This window comes from Prorops nasuta, unplaced genomic scaffold (assembly GCF_024137725.1).
Source record: "Prorops nasuta isolate Cenicafe-Biocafe unplaced genomic scaffold, Cenicafe_Pnas_1.2 PNAS00008, whole genome shotgun sequence".
NCBI classification, from domain to species: domain Eukaryota; kingdom Metazoa; phylum Arthropoda; class Insecta; order Hymenoptera; family Bethylidae; genus Prorops; species Prorops nasuta.
In genome coordinates this window covers 5,405,448-5,424,279 of record NW_027116805.1, presented here as the reverse complement: position 1 = coordinate 5,424,279, position 18,832 = coordinate 5,405,448, and the positions used below count along the sequence as shown (strand labels likewise).

Genomic DNA, 18,832 nt, shown 5'->3' with positions numbered 1-18,832 from the left:
ATATTGTATAAGATTGTCGAGATTACTTAATTAATGGTGTCATAGCCTTCAGCAGAGTTAGTACAGCACATGGAGGTACGGTACTGTACTACGAAGACTACGAAGTACCTGAACAAACAGTGCGCCGGAGCGAGAGAGCTAACCTATAAATAAATGATGTAAAGAATATCTAGCCTCAAGTACCCGACAGATTAAACTGCAATTTTTATAAAGATACTATTTCATAAATCCTTTTGTAATTCATTTACATTTGATAACAATAACGATAAATTAGGAATGATTATTACACTAACGGATATGATTGTATAACTAACCTCCAAAATTCTAATATAAAATATAAACCAAAATGCGCTATAAAAATGAATATCGTCGGTCCATTGAAGAATATAAATCTGTTTCTCCCGTAAGGCGAAAAATAGGCTTATATTGGGTACTATGTATTTTAAGAATAGTATTAGTCACAGTACAGCAAACTGGATATATTCATCCTGATGAATACTTTCAGTCAATAGAAGTCATTTCTGGTGAGAATTCTTGTAATTAATTATAAAAAAGCTTAATAATTCTCAAAAATCATTCACTTTTTCAGGCGACAGTTTTGATATAACTGTGTATAAGCCATGGGAATTTAATGCTACCTTCCCTATTCGGAGTGCTTTTATTTCACAATTAACTATTGGCATTCCATATTATATTTTAAGAAATCTTTCCCCTATATCATTTTCATTATTTAAAGTTTCCTTAAAATCTCCTTATTTTCTTATATTATTTCCACGTCTGTTAATGTGTGGATTATCTTTCATATCAGATTATTGCCTATATAAAATTTGTTGTATGTATGGACAAAATTATAAAGTGAGACTGATAACCTTAGCAAGCTCTTATGTTATGTTAACGTATGCAACAAGAACATTTTCAAATGCTATAGAGCTTGTATTAACTTCTTTATTATTATATTTTACTTCAGAGTGTATGGCTTTCTCAGAAAAGGTAGTATAGCTTAAGCATGTATATAGTTTTACCTTTTGTTTTATTAAAATTTTATTGTAATATATGAAATGTCCTATTGTTATGTATCAGTTAATCTTGAAAAGTGGACATTGCATCTTTTACAAACTAATAGATATATAACTATACCAAATATATAAAAATTATAAACTTCATTCTTCTTTTGCAGGTAGTTATACAAAGTGATTTTCTTTCACAGAAATATGATAAAGCAAAAAATGGAGTAGAGCGTGTAAAGTATTATAAATTACTTGGCTCATTACCATCTCATTCATTAAATCACTGTTTTAAAATTTCTACAATAATTGTAATTGGCATATTCAATAGACCAACTTTTATAGCATTTGCATTTCCTACAACATTTTTCTGGCTACAAAGGGGCTTAGGCTCAAGATCTGTTGGTTTTGGAGACTTTAACATTAGAATAATCACCCTTGTGTTATGCAGTATTCCTAGCATAATTTTCTTTATTTTAGCTGATAGCTTTTACTTTGGTTACTTAACCATGGGAGAGATAGGTGGCTTAGATATTGGTATGAAAAATTTTGTTGTTACTCCACTAAATTTTTTAAAATACAATTCAAACACGCAAAATTTAAAAACTCATGGTTTACATCCAAGATTTTTACATTTCTTGGTAAATGTACCTTTGTTATTCAATATCCTTGGTATTATAGGGATTCTTAAATTTGGGAAAATGATATACAGGTAATATATATATATGTATAACTGGTGTAACAGAGCACTCATATCATTCTTTTCAAAGCTAAGGAAGTAGGTAATTTGAAGCAGGGCAAGGCTTCTCCATGTATACGAATCAAACTCTAACAAATAAATGTATTTTCCTCTTCATGTCAAATCAAAAATAGTATTGTTTTTAGAAAGTTCAATTTTGTAAGTGAAGTTCCTGATATTTCATTGCATGTTTTTGTATTCTTCTCAACAGCTTTCCAAAGCCCTCTTTATATTATCATTCCATTTACTCGTTCACGAGATATGTAATTTTGCAATTCTACATAAAAAATTGAATATCCTGATACAAAAGAATATTTCCAGTTGAGACTGGTAAAGGAAAATACAATTATTCGTTAAAACATGTTCATTATACACAGAAACGTCTTTGACTGTTTGAAATTACCTACACTTTTCTTTTTTTAAAAGATGATAATTGCTTTATATTACATTCTGTATATAAATCACACAAAATTGTTATAATATAATTAACTATTAACAGTTATTTCATTGCAGTATTTTAAAAGGCCAATGGCTAGATTTGCCAAAAATTCAAAGTATTGTTGGTTTGATGACTGCAGCTTTTATAATACCTATCGCACTATTATCTATCGTTCCTCATCAAGAACCTCGTTTTATACTTCCTGTAATACTACCTTTAGTATTTTTATATGCTCCACAGTTGGGTCAGATATCAGTTGTCAATACCTCTGTATCTCGAATTGACAAATCTCCAGCTAAATCTGACAAAATGGAACAATATAAAATTACAAGTTTACGAAGTATATGGTACATTTCTAATTTCGTCCTTTTGATTTTTTATGGATTTCTACATCAAGGAGGAGTTTTGCCATTGACATCACATATGGCTACTGAACTAAAATCAAAACCACATCTCATGCATATACATGTATACACATCTTACCTTTATCCTCTACCCACTGCACTTTTACAGTTGAGGAATATTGACAAAGTATATGTCAGTAGTAGTAATTATAAATATCGTTTAAGGCAAGATTTTTTTTTATATGAACAAGGCTCAAAAGACATAACAGAAGTCTACAATAATATTAATTTAAAGTTAATTGAATGTGAAGAAAAGTATATGTTTAGAAAAATACCATACAGATTGTATTATGCTATACCAGTCAGTGCTTTGGAAAAATTGAATTCTTTTAATACTTGGAATCACTCTTTTTCTCTAAGTTACAATATTGTTAAAACATTTTATCCTCATATATCTATAGAAAGCTTACCAGCGATAATTAACATCGAAGCTGCTATGATTAATTTACAGACATTAAATAAACTACCAACAGAATATATAAGATTTGCAATAGACGAAGCCTCGCATTTTTTAAAAAAACTGGGCCTATTACTAATAAGAGTTAAGTTATCAAAATGTGGTGCAAATACTGCAACGCCTAAATTATTTGAAACATCATTTTACTCGGAGAATGGACATTAATAAATCTCTTAATTTTATTAACAATTTCTTGTAAGTTGCTTACTTTTATACGAAATTGTTTTGGGTAAATTATTATTATGAAACTAATACACGCAATAGATTACAAAATACATATATTTGTAACTTATGTACATTAGTGGAAGTCGACTAGAAATATAGGCTGTAAATATAATATTACAATAAAATCTATAAGCATTTGTTAGTAAAAGCAGTTATTTATTACCAGATTGCATACGAATTAATTTTTGTTCAGTTTTGTTATATCAATGAATTTATTGAGATATTATTAAAGGCCTTCTTTTTAAATACATCATAATTATGCAATTCAGAGAAATTTATAGTAAAATATATTTCTCTTCATTTTTAATAAGTAATACTAATTCCATAATTATTAATATAGTCTTTGATATTCTTTAAGAAAATAGATGATGTATAAATTTTCATGTATTCATTGAAAAAAATATCTTATATTTAAATCTGTGCTAAGGTATATTAATTTATTGATAACACATAAAGAAAACAATTTTCTATTAGTGTTCTTCTAGTTAATATTTAGATTAAAATACAAGAAAAATTAACATCTGGTTTAGAATAAAATAAGTATTGAAAAGGAAAGTCTAGAATTTATGATTTTTTCTAATTGGAATAATTGATAATCTTGCTTAACTCGACCTTTACACATATGTTTGAAGTTTCGTAATTAATTATATTTTGAAAATGAAGTAAATTTTTCATTTAACAATTAGATCTGAAATTAGTTGCTGTGTAATTTAATTAAGTATAAATAATACTCTTTATATCTCATATCGTAGTGACTTCAAGATTACTTTGAAATCAGATATGAGACTATTGTCTTTCGAGTGTTACTTCGCTTCCGTATGTCCAAGGTAGCTCCTCGTTAAATTTACTTCGATGTGCTGCATTTCTTGCTGCGTATAATCGCTAAAAATAACGACAATAATATAAGTATTAATACAAATAAACATTAAGCACCAGAGAATCACTGCTTATAGAATAATTATGGGAAATAATGGTTCCTTGCATTTGGAAAGGATGTCATTAATGCCGCTCACCCTAGAATATTATATCTATCAATATAAAATATATATAATACATATATTTACCAAGTTATCGATATAAGCTTCGCAACCATAACACCAAACAGTCAAATCTCTGAAGCTTAAAACTAGTGGGTGCTGCGATTCTTCATTATGCCTTAGTCCATGCTCATTAATACTGCGTGCACAATGAACAGTGTAACAACATAAGCAAATCCAGTTTTCAGCATCGTCACCACATTCTGAACATGGTATATTAACATCAATGCCACCAGCTGGTACTTCTGTAACAGAATCTAAATGTGGGCAGTCTCGTAGTGGTACCACAGCAAACATCTCTCCAGCAAGTAATGCCTGCATAAATAAAAGATTTTGAGATGCAATATAACAAAATATTTAAATAATAACACGGTAATAAAAAATTCTGACTTGGAGATTTTCAGAAAGATAGCTGGACAAAGTATTTGCAGGTTGAGAGGATGAAGCTCCTGCATTTTCTGTATTATTATTATTGCTTGAACTGCCAGCAGAACTTTCAGCATTCCTATCATTCTTTTCTCTTGACGAATCATTTGGGTTCACGCATTGTTTAATATGTTCCGATACAATCGAAAGAGTTTCTTGCTTCGTATCTTTCATTGTAACAAAATTATTGGACGTCTTGATTTTTATATTCTCGATTTCGTTTTGTAATTTAGTTATCTCTTGATCAATCACTTGACTCGACATGCTTCTGTCAAAAGACAAGTTAAGATCCAATTTTTCACTTTCAATTCTTTCTTGCGCAATCTTCGGTTCGGATTTTTTACGAGCTTTATTGTCACCGTCAGGTGTTTCAGTATTAGTAATCTCTACATTTTCTATTACGTTCTCCTTTGGAAGAGACACGTTAAACATCAATGCAGGCCAATGATTCTTTTGTACTTTTAGAACATTATTTATAGAAGTCACAGCACTCGTACACGGACTTTGCCTCGAGTCGAGTAAGGGTAAAGGATCGTTAAGCAAAGCTTTAGTACACATAGTCATCGCATGAGAAATTGAGTATATATTGTAACCTCCTTCCAGAGCAAGAATAATACGTCCATTTGCTAGCGATGATAGCCAATGCGTTAAATGTGCATACATTTCTGGACTTACACGACAGCCTAAATCATTTATAGAAACAATATTATATTTTTGAAAAAATCTGTATTTATTGCTTTTTTTCATTAATAATTTACCTCCAAGAGGATCACCAATACAAGCATCAAATCCTGCAGATACCAATACTAATTCGGGGTTAAATTGATAAGCTATTGGCATTATTACTTGCTGAAAAGCTGCAATATATTCGGCATTTCCCATTCCTTTCTATAAAAATTTTAACATGAATTAATTTTAAAATGTACTTTAAAACTTTATACATTAATTATTACTTACCTTATTCCATGGTATATTAACGTTATATCCTTCACCCTTCGCTAATCCAACAAATGTATAATCACCGTCATCAGAGTTTGGAAAAAAACTTCCATTATCATAACGATGAACAGATATATACAGAACCTTTGGCTCTTCTTCAAAAATATTTTGCGTCCCATTACCATGATGTACATCCCAATCTACTATTAATATTCTAAAAATAAACAAAGTATAGAACTTAATGATATATAAACATAAGTAGCATAAAATTTAAATAAGATCTAACCTTTTTAAGTGATGGCATTCTATTGCGTATCGAGCAGCAATAGCAATATTATTAAAAATACAGAAGCCACATGCTACATCCTCTCCGGCATGATGTCCCGGCGGTCTTATGATAGCTATACCTGATTGACTTTCGCCATTTAAAACATTATCAACCACTTGCAATAATGAACCTGCAGCTACACAGGCACTGGACCATGTTTCAGGATGTAAATAAACGGAATTATACTTCGATCCTCGCTTTATAAGTTCCGCTGGTTTTAAACGCTGAGTATCTTTTACTGACTCTACATAGTTTCTTGAGTGGACTAGTAGTAGCTCTTGTAATGTTATACTTCTTCCCTGTTAAAAATGAGAAAAGGTTTTATATTTTATGAATTATAGGCTTAAACTTAAGCTCAAGTATAGTTATAATTCCTTTGCCAAGTCATGTTTATTTTTTTAAGAAACGCGGCATACCTGCAAAATTTGGCAGCGTTGTAGTAAACCAGACTCTTCATGTCGTTTGTATATGCTCATTATCCTCTGGGGTTTTTCAGGATGAGAATTGTCAGAAATATTAGAATGTCTCAACATTTTTTCGTCAAAGCAAATGCATACTCTATTAAGAGCCTTATTTAGACTAGTACCTGTTGAAATATAATTTTCAATCTACATTAGGCCTGATATAATATAATGCAATTAAATATTAGTGTTAATATCTACCCAATATTAAATCATTGAGCTTCTTGTCAATTTCATCAAGTTTCTCCTTACTTTGAACAGGATAACAATTTCTTGTTTCATAACATTTAGTTACAGAAACTTCCCCTCTAAGAAATATATTTCAATAAACACAAAATATTATAAATTAGCATGCAATTTATAATATGCATACCTATATGTGACAACAGGAAAATGCCGATTACTAATCTCTTCTTGATTACTTATAACATTGGTAGTGCTATAAACATCTTGGTACTGGTAACAGTTCCAATATTGCTTATGAGAATATATTACATTTAAGATTGTTTCTCGAATACTATAAAATTTAATGTTATGTATCTTTCATTCATATTTTACTATGTAATTTTAAAAAATTCATTTATTTAATCAAATTATACCTTAACGAGGGTAAATCGAGTAATTCCATCATGGGACACGAGTCTCCTAATAAAGTTCGCAGCGTTAATGCTGCCGCTTCAGCTAATGATTTTAAACAGTAGCCTCCCTAAAAATTGTTCATCTAAAGTAATAGCTTATGTAACTGATTTTATTTTAGTTATAAAAATTCATATGTACCTCCAAAATAACAGCAACTTTACCACCTGCTAGGCTCATTAAAGATGATAATAAGTGTGTATAACAGGCAGGTGTTACTTCCATCTCCCCCTGAATAAATTAATATATATTTTTAGTTTATGAATTATATTAAAGAATTATTGAAATTAATAAGTTTTTTCAATATATTTTTGCTTTTAAGAATATAAAAAACCATATTATTGTTTTTCTTGACCTTTTCATCTCCAATAGCTGAATCAAAACCGGCAGATATAAGAATAAGATCAGGACAAAACTATAGCAAAAATAAATACATTACTAAGTGTTAATTATATTACCTCTGGGCAGCCCAAGGCTGCGTCATAACCAGCTGAGATAATTATAAGATCTGGCTGAAACTATAATCATTGAAATTAATGTAGGTGAGAAGTCATTATATTTTTTACATAATTGAATAAAAATTTTACATAAGTTACCTCATAAGCCATTGGTAGTAAAACTTGTTGAAAAATTGCAATATAATCAGCATTAGTCATACCAGTTTTATTAAGAGGTATATTAAAATTATAGCCTCTTCCAGGTCCATCACCAATATAATGGTAATCTGATTCTTTCAAATTTGGCCAAAATTCACCATATTCATAACGGTGTATTGAAAAATAAACAACTCTGTAAGCATTAGTAAAACTTCAAAAATGCTCACATTATATTTAAAGAATTTTGCAATATAATAAATTACCTTGAATCATCATAAAACATTTGCTGTGTTGCTTGTCCATGATGAACATCCCAATCAACTATCAATATACGGTTGGCTAGATTAGCTCTCAATGCTTTTTCTGCAGCTATAGCTACATTATTAAAGAAGCAGTAACCACAGTATTCAGATTTCATTGCATGATGTCCAGGAGGTCTAAAATGATATTAGAGTAGAATATGCCACATCTGAAAATATCAAGTATATATATCCTCTATATTTATTTACCTAATAATAGCCATTCCATTTTGCACTTCACGTTTACAAATATTTTCTACTAGCTCAATGGTTGAACCTACTGCTAGCAAAGACAATTTGTATGTGGTCTAAAAAAAATTTTACGACATAATACAGCTAAAGCCTTTAAAAAATGTATTTTTTTTTTAATTTTTTAACTTACTGGATGAATATAGATAGCATCATATTTAGAAGATAATTTTTCCAGTTTATCTTCATCTTTACAGCCTTCAGTAGCTTTTAACACATCTATTTGTTCTTGAGTATGCTTAGTCAATAGCTCAATATCAGTAGCTGATCTAGGTTCAATATATTTACATCTGCTTATTAATCCTAGCTCTTCGCATCTTTGCATTATTCTTGTAAATCTCTCAGGACACTCTGGATAGTTTGAATCCCAAAAACAAACATGCTCTATCATAGAATGGTCATACACCAATCCTGTACCTTTATGCATAATGTCATATGAATCAATAGCCTTCTGATATATATCTTGCATTATGATTTGATTATTTTTTTTTCCTTGCAACATTTGTCTTTTTACTGCTTCTTTCTTAGCTGCTATAATTGCAGCAGATGGATGACTCTTATTTAAAAAATTGAAAAGTTATATATATTTCTTTAAAAAAAAATATTGAACTTAATAAATTAATAATGTTAAATAATACCTTTTTTGAATTTTTACTATGTTTTTTTGTGGCTGAGGACATTGTACTTGCATTTCCCTCTTTTTTATTCCGTGCCGATTTTTCTATTGTTTTAAGCAGCTGAATTTCACTTTCCGCCAGCTGTTTAGCAGCAGTAAATAAATTACTACGTACTCCAGGATCTGTCTAGACAGCCATATAGATAAAGTTATTTATACATTTTTAGTCAATATTATTGCAAATCAAACAATATTTGTGAAAAGAAATGTAGTAAGAATAGAATGGCCTAAGTTTTTTAATAAGAAATTAAAAAAGAATGTAAGGCCTTGCAACTGTTTATGACGAGTAATAAACGTTTTCAAATGCTTAGAGTTACTGGAAAAATATAACTTATTAATTCATTAAAAAGCATATGTGGGCGATAAGGAATTGACGCGTCCTTATTTGGTTATAGATATCGTATCCCTTCCATGGCAGATATCACAAAAAATTCTACATATATACATTAAATAACACAATAAATACTAAAAAATGTTTAAAAACATTTCAAAAACTGATATAAAGAGAAACTGATTTATTCTTACCATTTGATCTTTGTATATAATATCAACATTTGAAATTGCATCGATAAGTTCCGAATAAATTGCTATGGTTTTACGATAATTTAGATAACGTTGATTACAGATTCCAGCAATTACAGTCTTTATTCTTCAACGTTGAATAAACATTGAAGCAAAAAATTTTAGTTAAAATTTTTTATTCATTTTTGATTAATCTTATACTGTATACACAGAACTTCTCATAATTAATAAGACGACTGGAAAAAGAATAAAAACAATAATGCCATTACCATTATAATAAAAAATGTATTCTGAATTATAGCTTAGATAGCAAAATGACAAAATACTACATGCACTAATTCTTCTGCAATTAAAGAAAAGCTAATTGTTATTGTCTATTGTATAGCGTAGATTATAGGACTATAGGTTATAGCGTGTAGTCAGAGGTTATAGATATTTAGTGTCAAGTCAGGTTGGGCAAAATTTGTTAAGAATTCTGTATGTATTTCATTCAATTTTAATTAAAAATTTGATATGTAGCAATGCAGGTACTGCTAGATGTAAAAATGTTAATAAGGAATGAGGCTTGAAATACTAATATATGTTAAATGTGTAATTACTATAATATGTAATGTTCATGGTGCTCTTAAAATCTTAATAAAATATGTGGTATTTTAATTCAGAATAAAAACACAAATACAATTCAAATAATTGAATCATTTTTGTATATCAGTGTAAAATTTACAGTAATTCGTTGAATTTACATAATTTCGACGATTTATCGTAGAATTGTATTGTCTATATTAACATTTTTAACAGTATTTCTTACAAAATCTTTAACCTGTAGAATTAATGTAATATAATTTTATTAATTTTTACTGCTATTTCAATTTTTGAATTTTTTTCATACTTTTAGGAAAAATGATACGAATATTTAGAAAGTTACTGTTCAGTAAGTTAAAAGTTAATAGAAAAGTCAGCTCTTGGTCACCATTAGCTACTTCCTTTAATTCAACCAGAAAGGAGAAATTTAACTTCAGATTCAAAGACACAGTGAGTAATCCCATTTTGGAGAATATTAAAATATTTGTTTTGATATAAATATCTTTAGGGTCTATTTCAAATTCCTGAACTGAAAACAGCAGATGGCTTTAAAATATTAAAACATAAAGCTATAACACAAGTTGATCAACTTATTGACGAAGCTACTAGTCTAAATAGAAAAAGAAAAATAGTTGAAATTTTTGATGAGCTTTCTGATACATTATGCAAAGTTGCTGATTTAGCAGAGTTTATAAGAATTGCTCATCCTGATGAAAAATTTGTAAGGGCTGCTGAAGATGCAAGTATTTCAATTAGTGGCATTGTTGAAAAGTATAATTATTTTTACTTCTATTGAAATATATTTTGATAAAATGTTTACAATTTTCTATATCCATTATTTATAAACAGATTAAATACTCATAGAGACTTATACAATGCATTACAAAAAGTAATAAGGAATGGAGATATTATGAATACTACTGCAATAGATGATCATGTCTCAAAATTGTTTTTGTTTGATTTCGAACAAAGTGGTATACATTTGGAAGAGAGAAAAAGAGAAAAGGTTGTACAGTTAAATGATTATGTCTTGCAAATTGGACAAAAATTCATGGCAGGAGCTGTTACTCCTCGAATAGTAAATGCAAAAGCCTTGCCTGATCCTATTAAACAACAGTGAGAAAAACAAAATATATTGTCTTCAATATCTTTTTATATTTGATATCTGTATTTTAATGAAAATATTAATTTTACAGTTTTGTTATGGACAATGGTAATTTAATTGTCCAAGGATTATTTACAGATTCTGCTAATACAGCAGTTAGAGAAGCTGCATATAAATTATATTTATATCCAGATAAACAGCAGGAACAATTACTGGAAATGCTTTTAAATTCAAGGCATGAGTTAGCTCAACTCTGTGGCTTTCCTGCATATGTTCATAGGTGATTTGCAAAAGTTCTTAAAAACATGAAAATGAGTTAGTTATGAGTAATAATGTTTCTGCTATATCTATACCATTTTTTTAAAGAGCAGTAAAAGGAAGCACTGTAGAAACTCCAGAAGTAATAAATCAATTTTTAAATTTTGTAAATGATGAACTTAGTACTACAGCAACTGCAGATTATGAAGAAATGCAAAAGATGAAAGATGCTGAATCTTCAGGAGTAAGAAGTTATATAAACTGTAATGTTAATTATACAATTATATTTTGAAAATCTGTTTTATTCATATTATATAATATTTTATCTAACAGCCTTTAATGCCATGGGATATTACTTATCTTGTGAATAGAGCAAAAAAAAATTGGCTAAATACATCAAGTACTGAATTTTCTCCTTATTTCTCACTTGGAACTTGTATGGATGGATTAAATATTCTGACACAAGCACTATATGGTATCAGATTAGAAACAGTACCAGTTAGAAATGGAGAAGTCTGGGTGGAAAGTGTACATAAACTAGCTGTTATTGATGAGCAAGGTGGTGATATCCTAGGATATATATATTGTGATTTTTATGAAAGGGAAAGAAAACCTAATCAAGATTGCCACTTTACTATAAGAGGAGGAAAACAATTACAAGATGGATCATATCAGGTATGCTTTGCCACTTATATAATAATATATTTAAAATTAAATAATTTCTAATTGGAAATTTGTATTAAATGTAGAAACCTATAGTTGTATTAATGCTGTCCCTTCAATCTCCACGTTGGGGAAATCCATGTTTATTAAGCCCAATGACTGTAGACAATTTATTCCATGAAATGGGTCATGCATTACATTCTATGCTTGCTAGAACTCAGTATCAGCATGTAACTGGTACTAGATGCAGTACAGATTTTGCTGAAGTACCAAGCATATTAATGGAATACTTTGCTAGTGATCCAAGGGTATGTATTTAACATTGTAGTTACTTAATAAAATATATAATATTTTCATCATTTTAGGTTGTTTCATTATTTGCAAAACACTTTCAAACACAAGAATCAATACCTGAAAATTTACTGCAAAAATTATCTTTAACAAAAAATATATTCCCTGCTTCAGAATTGCAAATACAAGTATTTTATAGCATGTTGGATCATGTCTACCATTCTAATAAATTAGAAAGATCAAGCACAAAAATCTTAGAAGAAATACAAGGAAAATATTATGGCATTCCTTATGTAGAGAATACTGTAAGTAATATTACTAACTTATCATGTGTGTATTACTTCAACATTTAACAACAATCTACTTTTTCAGGCATGGCAACTCAGATTTTCTCATCTTGTTGGCTATGGAGCGAAATATTATTCCTATTTAATTTCACGAGCAATATCCTTCTGGATTTGGCAAACATATTTCCAAGCAGATCCACTTAGTCGTTCAGCAGGTGAAAAATATAGAAGAGAATGTTTGGCCTATGGGGGTGGTAAGCCACCTTCTGCATTAGTTTTAGACTTTTTAAATAAAGAAGCAAATGCAACTAATTTTGCAAAATCATTATTAAATGAAATTGATATTAAATATGAGCAAATAAAAATGATAAAAAGATAATTTATATTTTTATAGCAAATTTCATATAAAGTTGATATTACATAATCTTAAAGATATTGTAAATAAAAAGAAAAACTGCTTTCATAATAATAATTACACTAACAGGTATTAAATTTCTCGTTGTATTTTATTACAAGTATGGAACCTTATTCTATTTACAGTTTTGTTAAATTCTAAGAATAATTACACAAAAATAACTTTTATAGAATAATATAAATAAAACGCAGCATAGAGTAATTCACAAGGTTTTATTCAAATATGCTATTTATAAATCCTGAGGTTATCTTATTTCATTAGGAGTAAAATAAGTTTCTCAGAAATCATAACTTTTCGGCAGTTCTACTCTTAAATTATGATAAAGAATTCTAAATATATAAATAAATTACCTTGTACTGCGTTCTATTAAAGACTAATTTAATTTGAGACTCCACCATTGCTCTATTGACGTAAATAAACGTTTGATCGACAACGTTTTTATTGCATTTATTAAAATTCCACAAGTTAAATAATATTAAAAACACACAGGCAATAATAAAGCACTGAAGAGCCTTTTCTTCATTCTCCTTAGTAAAAGAGATAATATATTATTACATAATTCATTAATAACAACTGGTATTTTTATTATTTGCTTCTTAATTTTTGTTCACTGTGTATTCTTTTCAACTTTGAATTACTTCACCTTCCTATATTAGTTTCGTATTGACGAAAAAATAAAACACTGGGCATATTATTCAACAAGTCTTTTTTAATTTAGTTTATATAAAAACACCCAACCATAAAGCAAACTGGACTGCTATAGGTTCACAATTAGATTAATATCATATAAAATTTTGCTCTATGAGTAAAATGGTATTATAAAGCCTATATGCAATTTTAAAAGATTAAAATAAAAAAAATTTTTGACTGCTGAAGAGAAAGTCAAGATTTGGTAGAAATATGACTATCCTGCTATAATAAAATTAGGAAAATATAGAATTCTTTTTTGAAAGAAAAATTTGCAATTACTTTCTTATTCCTTGACTTTTCAATAGGTTTTATAAGATTTAGATGCTGTGAAAAGTATATTTTTTTTTAAATTATCACTATTTAATGAAAAGTAATATGTGCATTCAGTTGTAGATTTAAATTATATCATCAAATGTTATAATTTAACATTATATTTACTCTCACTTTTCGCACTTTATCTTTAATACACTATGAAAAACTGATTTGCATGAAATATTGTTGATACACCTTAAAGTATTACATTATTTAAGATACTTTGCACATGGTCCTTTATTGTGAAATTTGATAATAATATGAAAAAATGATAATAAAAAAGCACTTTTCATTGAGAAAATGTAATTGTCCAGCATTTATATGCACTACACAGACAAAACATTTAGTCCATCCTAGTTTGTCAACAGTTGATACACTGCAGTACTTAATTTGTCAATGAAGAGTTAATTCATTATTTTCTGGCATCTTCAATGTTTCACATTTTCAAGGGTAATTATTTGGAGCGATTGATCGATTGTGCAAACAAAGTACGACTTAATCCAAAATGATATAACTTTGGCTTTTGGTTTAGGTTATGCAACATAGTTGTATTGATTTGCAATATCCTTGTCTCTCTCCATATAATCCCTATCTATTAGAGATTCAATACGCTTTTTCAAATCAGCAGGCTGTGAAAAAAAATGTTAATATTTTATTTAAATATGTCATCAAATCAACTTGCGGTTCTTATCCTTATTTTACCTTAACAGGGAATTTGAGTTGATTAAATAATTCACTAATAAGGAGATTGTGCGTCAACGTTTTTCGCATTTTCATGGTTCTGACAATAGCTGCATCTATTTGATATTGTCTATCTTGGTAAACTCTTTCCTCTGTTGCTTTTTGCTCTTCATTCTGTACAAATAAAAAATTTTTCATTTTTACAAAATTTATAAAACAACTTTTGAGGTAATGAGAACCATGTGGAGTAAAAATAATACCGTTTCCTTCATTTGAATTTGATTAATTTTTATTCTAAACAATTTATTTGTAAATTCGGCATTAAAAATAAATCTATCATTGTCCGCAACATCTCTTCCTCTAGGATTTTTTTGAAGAACTCTAGCCTTTCCGCAAGCTAAAGATTGTAGCGTTCGCCGTAATTCACCATCTTCAATATTTGTTGCAGTTTTGATGTCTTCCAAAGACAAATTGTCAGCATCATTGAATAAAATTAAAACCAAAGCTTGGAATAACGACACTTGTAATTCTTTATTACCCTATTAAAATAATCCGTTATAAGATAAGCTAAAGAATAACTTGAGATGTAGTAACTCATAATACCTGATTAAACCAAGCCTTTAAAACACAGTGTCCTAAAGTTGGTTGCCACTGAAGTTTTCTACCACTATGCTTTCCCAAATAAAATTTGTTAAATACATCCTGATACTGCACCATTTCTGCTGGCAAAGTCACTTCCATTACAGGATAAGTAGGCCAATAACCCATTGTAAGTATTGATACTGTTAAATCTAAATTGCTTGCACACAATTCACTTTGCAAATTTCCTGCATACTAAATGATATAATGTTTTACATATTAAATAGAAATTCTTCATCAGAATCAATATAAAAGTATAAGATAATACTCACTTGTTTGAATGCTATATTAATATCTTTACTAAGCTCCATATCTTTAAACATTCCCTCCAATTTACTAGTAAATCCTCCACCACATTCTTGCTTTAGTTTGGATAGCATAGATTTTTCAGCATCTACCGAGGCTGATTTACCCACTAATAAACGCTTAGCCAAATCTTTTTTATAAAATGCTTCAAATACGTCCTTCCCGTGTATAAAACGAAATAATACCATAATTTTGTCTAATAATCGCTCTAACTCTTCTTCAGTGGCTTCTTTATTACCAGCTCTTAATTTACAGTCCACAAATTTAGCTATCAATTCTGCTGGCTTATTTGCTCTTTGATTAATAAATGCTTCAAAAGCTTCTTTCAAACTATTTGCAAATTTTTCATTTTTGTGAAAACATGTATTAACTATATTATCCATTTTATCCTTAAAATCTAGAAGTTCTTGAACCATTGTTTTATCTTTCTCTGGATCTATGACTATTGTTTTTCCTTTTTTCTGTAAATAAATAATTTTTTTTATTAAAATGTAAATGTATATATATATATATATATATATATATGTATGCTATTCTGAATTCCATTTAAACACTACTATCTTTACCTTAATGTAGCTATTAAAATTTAAGCATAATTCTGCAAGGCCATTTTTAATCCGGCTATAAAGGTTATACAACAATGATAAGTCAACAATTCTGTTTTCATCTAGTAAACCACTTAAGCCTTTTTGTAAAATACTTGTTATATGCTCAGAAAGCAATTGCTTTTCTACAGTGTGTATAAGTGACCACCTAAGAGATATAAAATTTGTAATGTTGGCTATTAAAATTTAATGAAAAGGAAAAGAGGTACCAAAAAATCATTGATTACTTTGTTGAGGTATCTAAATAATGTAATAATCGTTCATTTTCTTCTTGAATACGTTTGTCAACATGGGCCAGATATTCAGGAACGTCATGTTCATTCATTAACCGCTGACCTTCAGCAGCATACAATCTTTCTGTTGCTACCAGGAACCTAAAATAAAGTAAATTAGTCGCTAAAGTTAATGGTACACAAAAAATTAAATACTAGTTTAATATATCTTACTTGGATTCAAAGGCTTCCTGGTAAATTTGCAAATCTGATAACATTCTTAATAATGATTTTAAAAGAGTTCTATCCACTGTATCACCTTGTCGTTCTTTTTCAATGAGCATGAGGAGGCCTTCTACTGTTCGAGTCTGTACTAAATTGTTTAGTACAATGTGTAATCTAAATAAGTGTAATCCCATATCCCTGCAAAAAAAATTGTTATTTAGCTATAGGTAAAAAGGAGGCAAACTAATTTACATACCAAATGGAAGAAACACTAGGATTCTGTAAAACATATGTTCTATCCAGGTACAAAAAGATACTTCTGATCATAATCATTTGCCTACAGTGAGACTGCCAGCATTCATTCATTTTCTTCAAAAATATATGCCTATCCATAGGTTCTGCCAGAAACTGTTCAATGTTAGCTTTTACATGAGACTCTGTTAATATTGTTAAATTTGAGTATAAATTGGATGCCATCTTGTGATTACACATATTTTCTACAGCTTGATAAAGTTCCTCCAAAGAATAGCGAATACTCTTGCTAGTTTGTATGGCTACAACTGCTTCCTCCAACTTTTCCCATGTTTGCTCTTGATAGTTTTCTGGCAATTTTGGCTTACCTAAATATAGAATTATTCAATTATAGTTCAAACAAAATTTCTTATTAAACTAAGTTTCAGGCAAGAAATATACCAACCATTGTATTAGTAAGAATCATAACATTATATACATAATTGTTTTTCATAGAGTAAACTAAATTTCTAGTCCAGCAAATATGACAATGGATCTTATAGATATTGTAAGAAGGAATAAGATGAATAAAGGAAGTTATTAAATTATGTTAAATGGCACGGTAAGGTTATGTTACGTTGATATCGAGCGAACAATGTTAGTCTATTTTAAAGCAATGTCCTTGACAAAAATGAAATCATTGAGATTAAATGTTCCAAAAGGTAAGTAATGTTGAAGGATGATATGGCGTAAAACAGAATGGCACAATGCCAAAGAAAAATTCTAAATATTAGTGATTAACTGAGATGAGATTTGAGGTTATGTGATAGTGTAAACCTGCTTACTTTTAAAATTCTTGATGACAAGCTTTCTAGCGGAGCCCGATTTCGCATTGGCCAGTCTTGGAGAGATTTTGTTAACGCCGTTGGGGTTGCCGGCAGTTAATGCTGAAAAATTAGCTCTCTTTTGATTATTAGTGGCAGCTGCGGTATCCGTCATGTTTTCAAACTCGTCGTCGAAGCTCGCGGCGACGGAAGACAGTTTGCTGCGTTTCGCAGCACTGAAGTTCAGCACTGCTGGGTGCTCAGCGGCCGACCTTTTCACCTGTGCTGCTGTAGCCAAAACTTGACTTCTCCCGATTCTAGACATATGCGTACATCACTTGGCCGTTGGCCTATACCTCGTGAAAAACTGTAATCCCTCTTTTTCACTGAGATTTTTCAACAGTTCTTTGCACCGATATTCGTGAACTCTTTATCTCACTAGCAGAACAAGTTTTCCAAGTCATTTATCCGACCTCTCGACTTGTATATATGATTGCGAACAGCGGACAGGGCCGATGAACAATTGCTATCGACTGCGCATGCGTAAAGCTACATCCGTGGCGCTGATCGCTCACGATCCAATGGTGCTATCTTATGGGTTGCGTTCGAGAATCTACTGTCACACACTGGGCCCACTGGGCGTATTCCGAATGGAAATCTGGATATTCGGCTAATTTTTTATTTTAAGGTTGACAAAAGGCGCGTTTGAGATGATGTTATTTTGCGCTATACAACATTACAGCTGTTCGCAAAGCTATGTAGGAATTGTGCTGTAGCCTGTGACGTTTTAGTTAAACCTAAAACTTATCCCGCTTATTCAGTTTTAAATTGAGATATCCCATAAACAGATGAAATAAAAAAGATTAAAGCAAGGTTCTTGAACGTTATTGAGACCAATTATGCAAAAATAATGCAATTATTATACGATGTGCTCCATTTAAAAACTCAAATGATCTCCAAAATATCTTCAATACGCCTCTCATACAAGTTTTGTCCAAAATGTTTTTCTCTAAAATTCTAAGTACACGAAAGAAAAAGGGCGTATGGGTGTTCTTAGACACATGCACAT

The 18,832-nt window shown here is 29.7% G+C and overlaps 4 protein-coding genes across 8 annotated transcripts; 2 read left to right on the top strand and 2 right to left on the bottom strand.

The window, feature by feature from the left end:
- Positions 1-107: 107 nt before the first annotated feature.
- PIG-Z (phosphatidylinositol glycan anchor biosynthesis class Z) lies at positions 108-3,403 on the top strand. Its single transcript, XM_066730520.1, has 4 exons — positions 108-524; positions 590-990; positions 1,178-1,716; positions 2,257-3,403. The coding sequence occupies exons 1-4, from the start codon at positions 347-349 to the stop codon at positions 3,206-3,208; spliced, it is 2,070 nt and encodes a 689-aa protein (XP_066586617.1). The 5' UTR covers positions 108-346; the 3' UTR covers positions 3,209-3,403.
- A 331-nt stretch (positions 3,404-3,734) lies between these two features.
- HDAC6 (histone deacetylase 6) lies at positions 3,735-9,579 on the bottom strand. Of its 2 annotated transcripts, none has more exons than XM_066730512.1 (18): positions 9,441-9,579; positions 8,878-9,042; positions 8,373-8,795; positions 8,201-8,298; positions 7,955-8,128; positions 7,692-7,884; positions 7,554-7,613; positions 7,237-7,326; positions 7,059-7,165; positions 6,833-6,976; positions 6,661-6,767; positions 6,415-6,584; positions 5,957-6,297; positions 5,689-5,884; positions 5,490-5,619; positions 4,696-5,414; positions 4,333-4,620; positions 3,735-4,150 (listed from the first exon to the last, which is right to left on the bottom strand). In XM_066730512.1, the coding sequence occupies exons 1-18, from the start codon at positions 9,441-9,443 to the stop codon at positions 4,055-4,057; spliced, it is 3,504 nt and encodes a 1,167-aa protein (XP_066586609.1). In that variant the 5' UTR covers positions 9,444-9,579; the 3' UTR covers positions 3,735-4,054. The 2 variants fall into 2 exon arrangements, with proteins under 2 accessions (XP_066586609.1, XP_066586610.1); XM_066730513.1 differs by having other exon boundaries at positions 8,878-9,038; positions 9,441-9,505.
- Positions 9,580-9,607: 28 nt separating this feature from the next.
- On the top strand, positions 9,608-13,031 carry LOC136775598 (mitochondrial intermediate peptidase). 4 transcript variants are annotated; one of them, XM_066730519.1, is made up of 10 exons: positions 9,608-9,722; positions 10,333-10,469; positions 10,528-10,790; positions 10,869-11,135; positions 11,216-11,404; positions 11,491-11,626; positions 11,716-12,057; positions 12,132-12,353; positions 12,411-12,641; positions 12,709-13,031. In XM_066730519.1, exons 2-10 carry the CDS (start codon positions 10,338-10,340, stop codon positions 13,000-13,002), a joined length of 2,076 nt encoding a protein of 691 aa, XP_066586616.1. In that variant the 5' UTR covers positions 9,608-9,722; positions 10,333-10,337; the 3' UTR covers positions 13,003-13,031. The 4 variants fall into 4 exon arrangements, with proteins under 4 accessions (XP_066586616.1, XP_066586613.1, XP_066586615.1 ...); XM_066730516.1 differs by lacking the exon at positions 9,608-9,722 and adding an exon at positions 9,844-9,914; XM_066730518.1 differs by lacking the exon at positions 9,608-9,722 and adding an exon at positions 9,923-9,964.
- Positions 13,032-14,529: 1,498 nt separating this feature from the next.
- Positions 14,530-18,820, bottom strand: Cul4 (cullin 4). Its single transcript, XM_066730514.1, has 10 exons — positions 17,785-18,820; positions 16,965-17,328; positions 16,718-16,906; positions 16,499-16,645; positions 16,233-16,419; positions 15,633-16,127; positions 15,325-15,555; positions 14,982-15,260; positions 14,743-14,895; positions 14,530-14,669 (listed from the first exon to the last, which is right to left on the bottom strand). Exons 1-10 carry the CDS (start codon positions 18,086-18,088, stop codon positions 14,574-14,576), a joined length of 2,445 nt encoding a protein of 814 aa, XP_066586611.1. The 5' UTR covers positions 18,089-18,820; the 3' UTR covers positions 14,530-14,573.
- Between the last annotated feature and the right edge of the window lie 12 nt (positions 18,821-18,832).

What these genes read in the sequence shown, in the direction of transcription:
- Cul4 (XM_066730514.1), bottom strand. Translation starts at nt 18,088, where the DNA reads ATGTCTAGAATCGGGAGAAGTCAAGTTTTGGCTACAGCAGCACAGGTG. An exon ending in TTAATATAGCATTCAAACAA is followed by an intron (nt 15,556 to 15,632) that starts GTGAGTATTATC and finishes TATATCATTTAG; the next exon opens with TATGCAGGAAATTTGCAAAG. An exon ending in TAAAGGCTTGGTTTAATCAG is followed by an intron (nt 15,261 to 15,324) that starts GTATTATGAGTT and finishes TTATTTTAATAG; the next exon opens with GGTAATAAAGAATTACAAGT.
- HDAC6 (XM_066730512.1), bottom strand. An exon ending in AACGCTGCCAAATTTTGCAG is followed by an intron (nt 6,298 to 6,414) that starts GTATGCCGCGTT and finishes CATTTTTAACAG; the next exon opens with GGAAGAAGTATAACATTACA. An exon ending in AAGCTTATATCGATAACTTG is followed by an intron (nt 4,151 to 4,332) that starts GTAAATATATGT and finishes CGTTATTTTTAG; the next exon opens with CGATTATACGCAGCAAGAAA.
- PIG-Z (XM_066730520.1), top strand. Translation starts at nt 347, where the DNA reads ATGCGCTATAAAAATGAATATCGTCGGTCCATTGAAGAATATAAATCT. An exon ending in GTCAATAGAAGTCATTTCTG is followed by an intron (nt 525 to 589) that starts GTGAGAATTCTT and finishes TCACTTTTTCAG; the next exon opens with GCGACAGTTTTGATATAACT. An exon ending in GTATGGCTTTCTCAGAAAAG is followed by an intron (nt 991 to 1,177) that starts GTAGTATAGCTT and finishes CTTCTTTTGCAG; the next exon opens with GTAGTTATACAAAGTGATTT.
- LOC136775598 (XM_066730519.1), top strand. Translation starts at nt 10,338, where the DNA reads ATGATACGAATATTTAGAAAGTTACTGTTCAGTAAGTTAAAAGTTAAT. An exon ending in ACTTCAGATTCAAAGACACA is followed by an intron (nt 10,470 to 10,527) that starts GTGAGTAATCCC and finishes AAATATCTTTAG; the next exon opens with GGTCTATTTCAAATTCCTGA. An exon ending in TACAAGATGGATCATATCAG is followed by an intron (nt 12,058 to 12,131) that starts GTATGCTTTGCC and finishes TATTAAATGTAG; the next exon opens with AAACCTATAGTTGTATTAAT.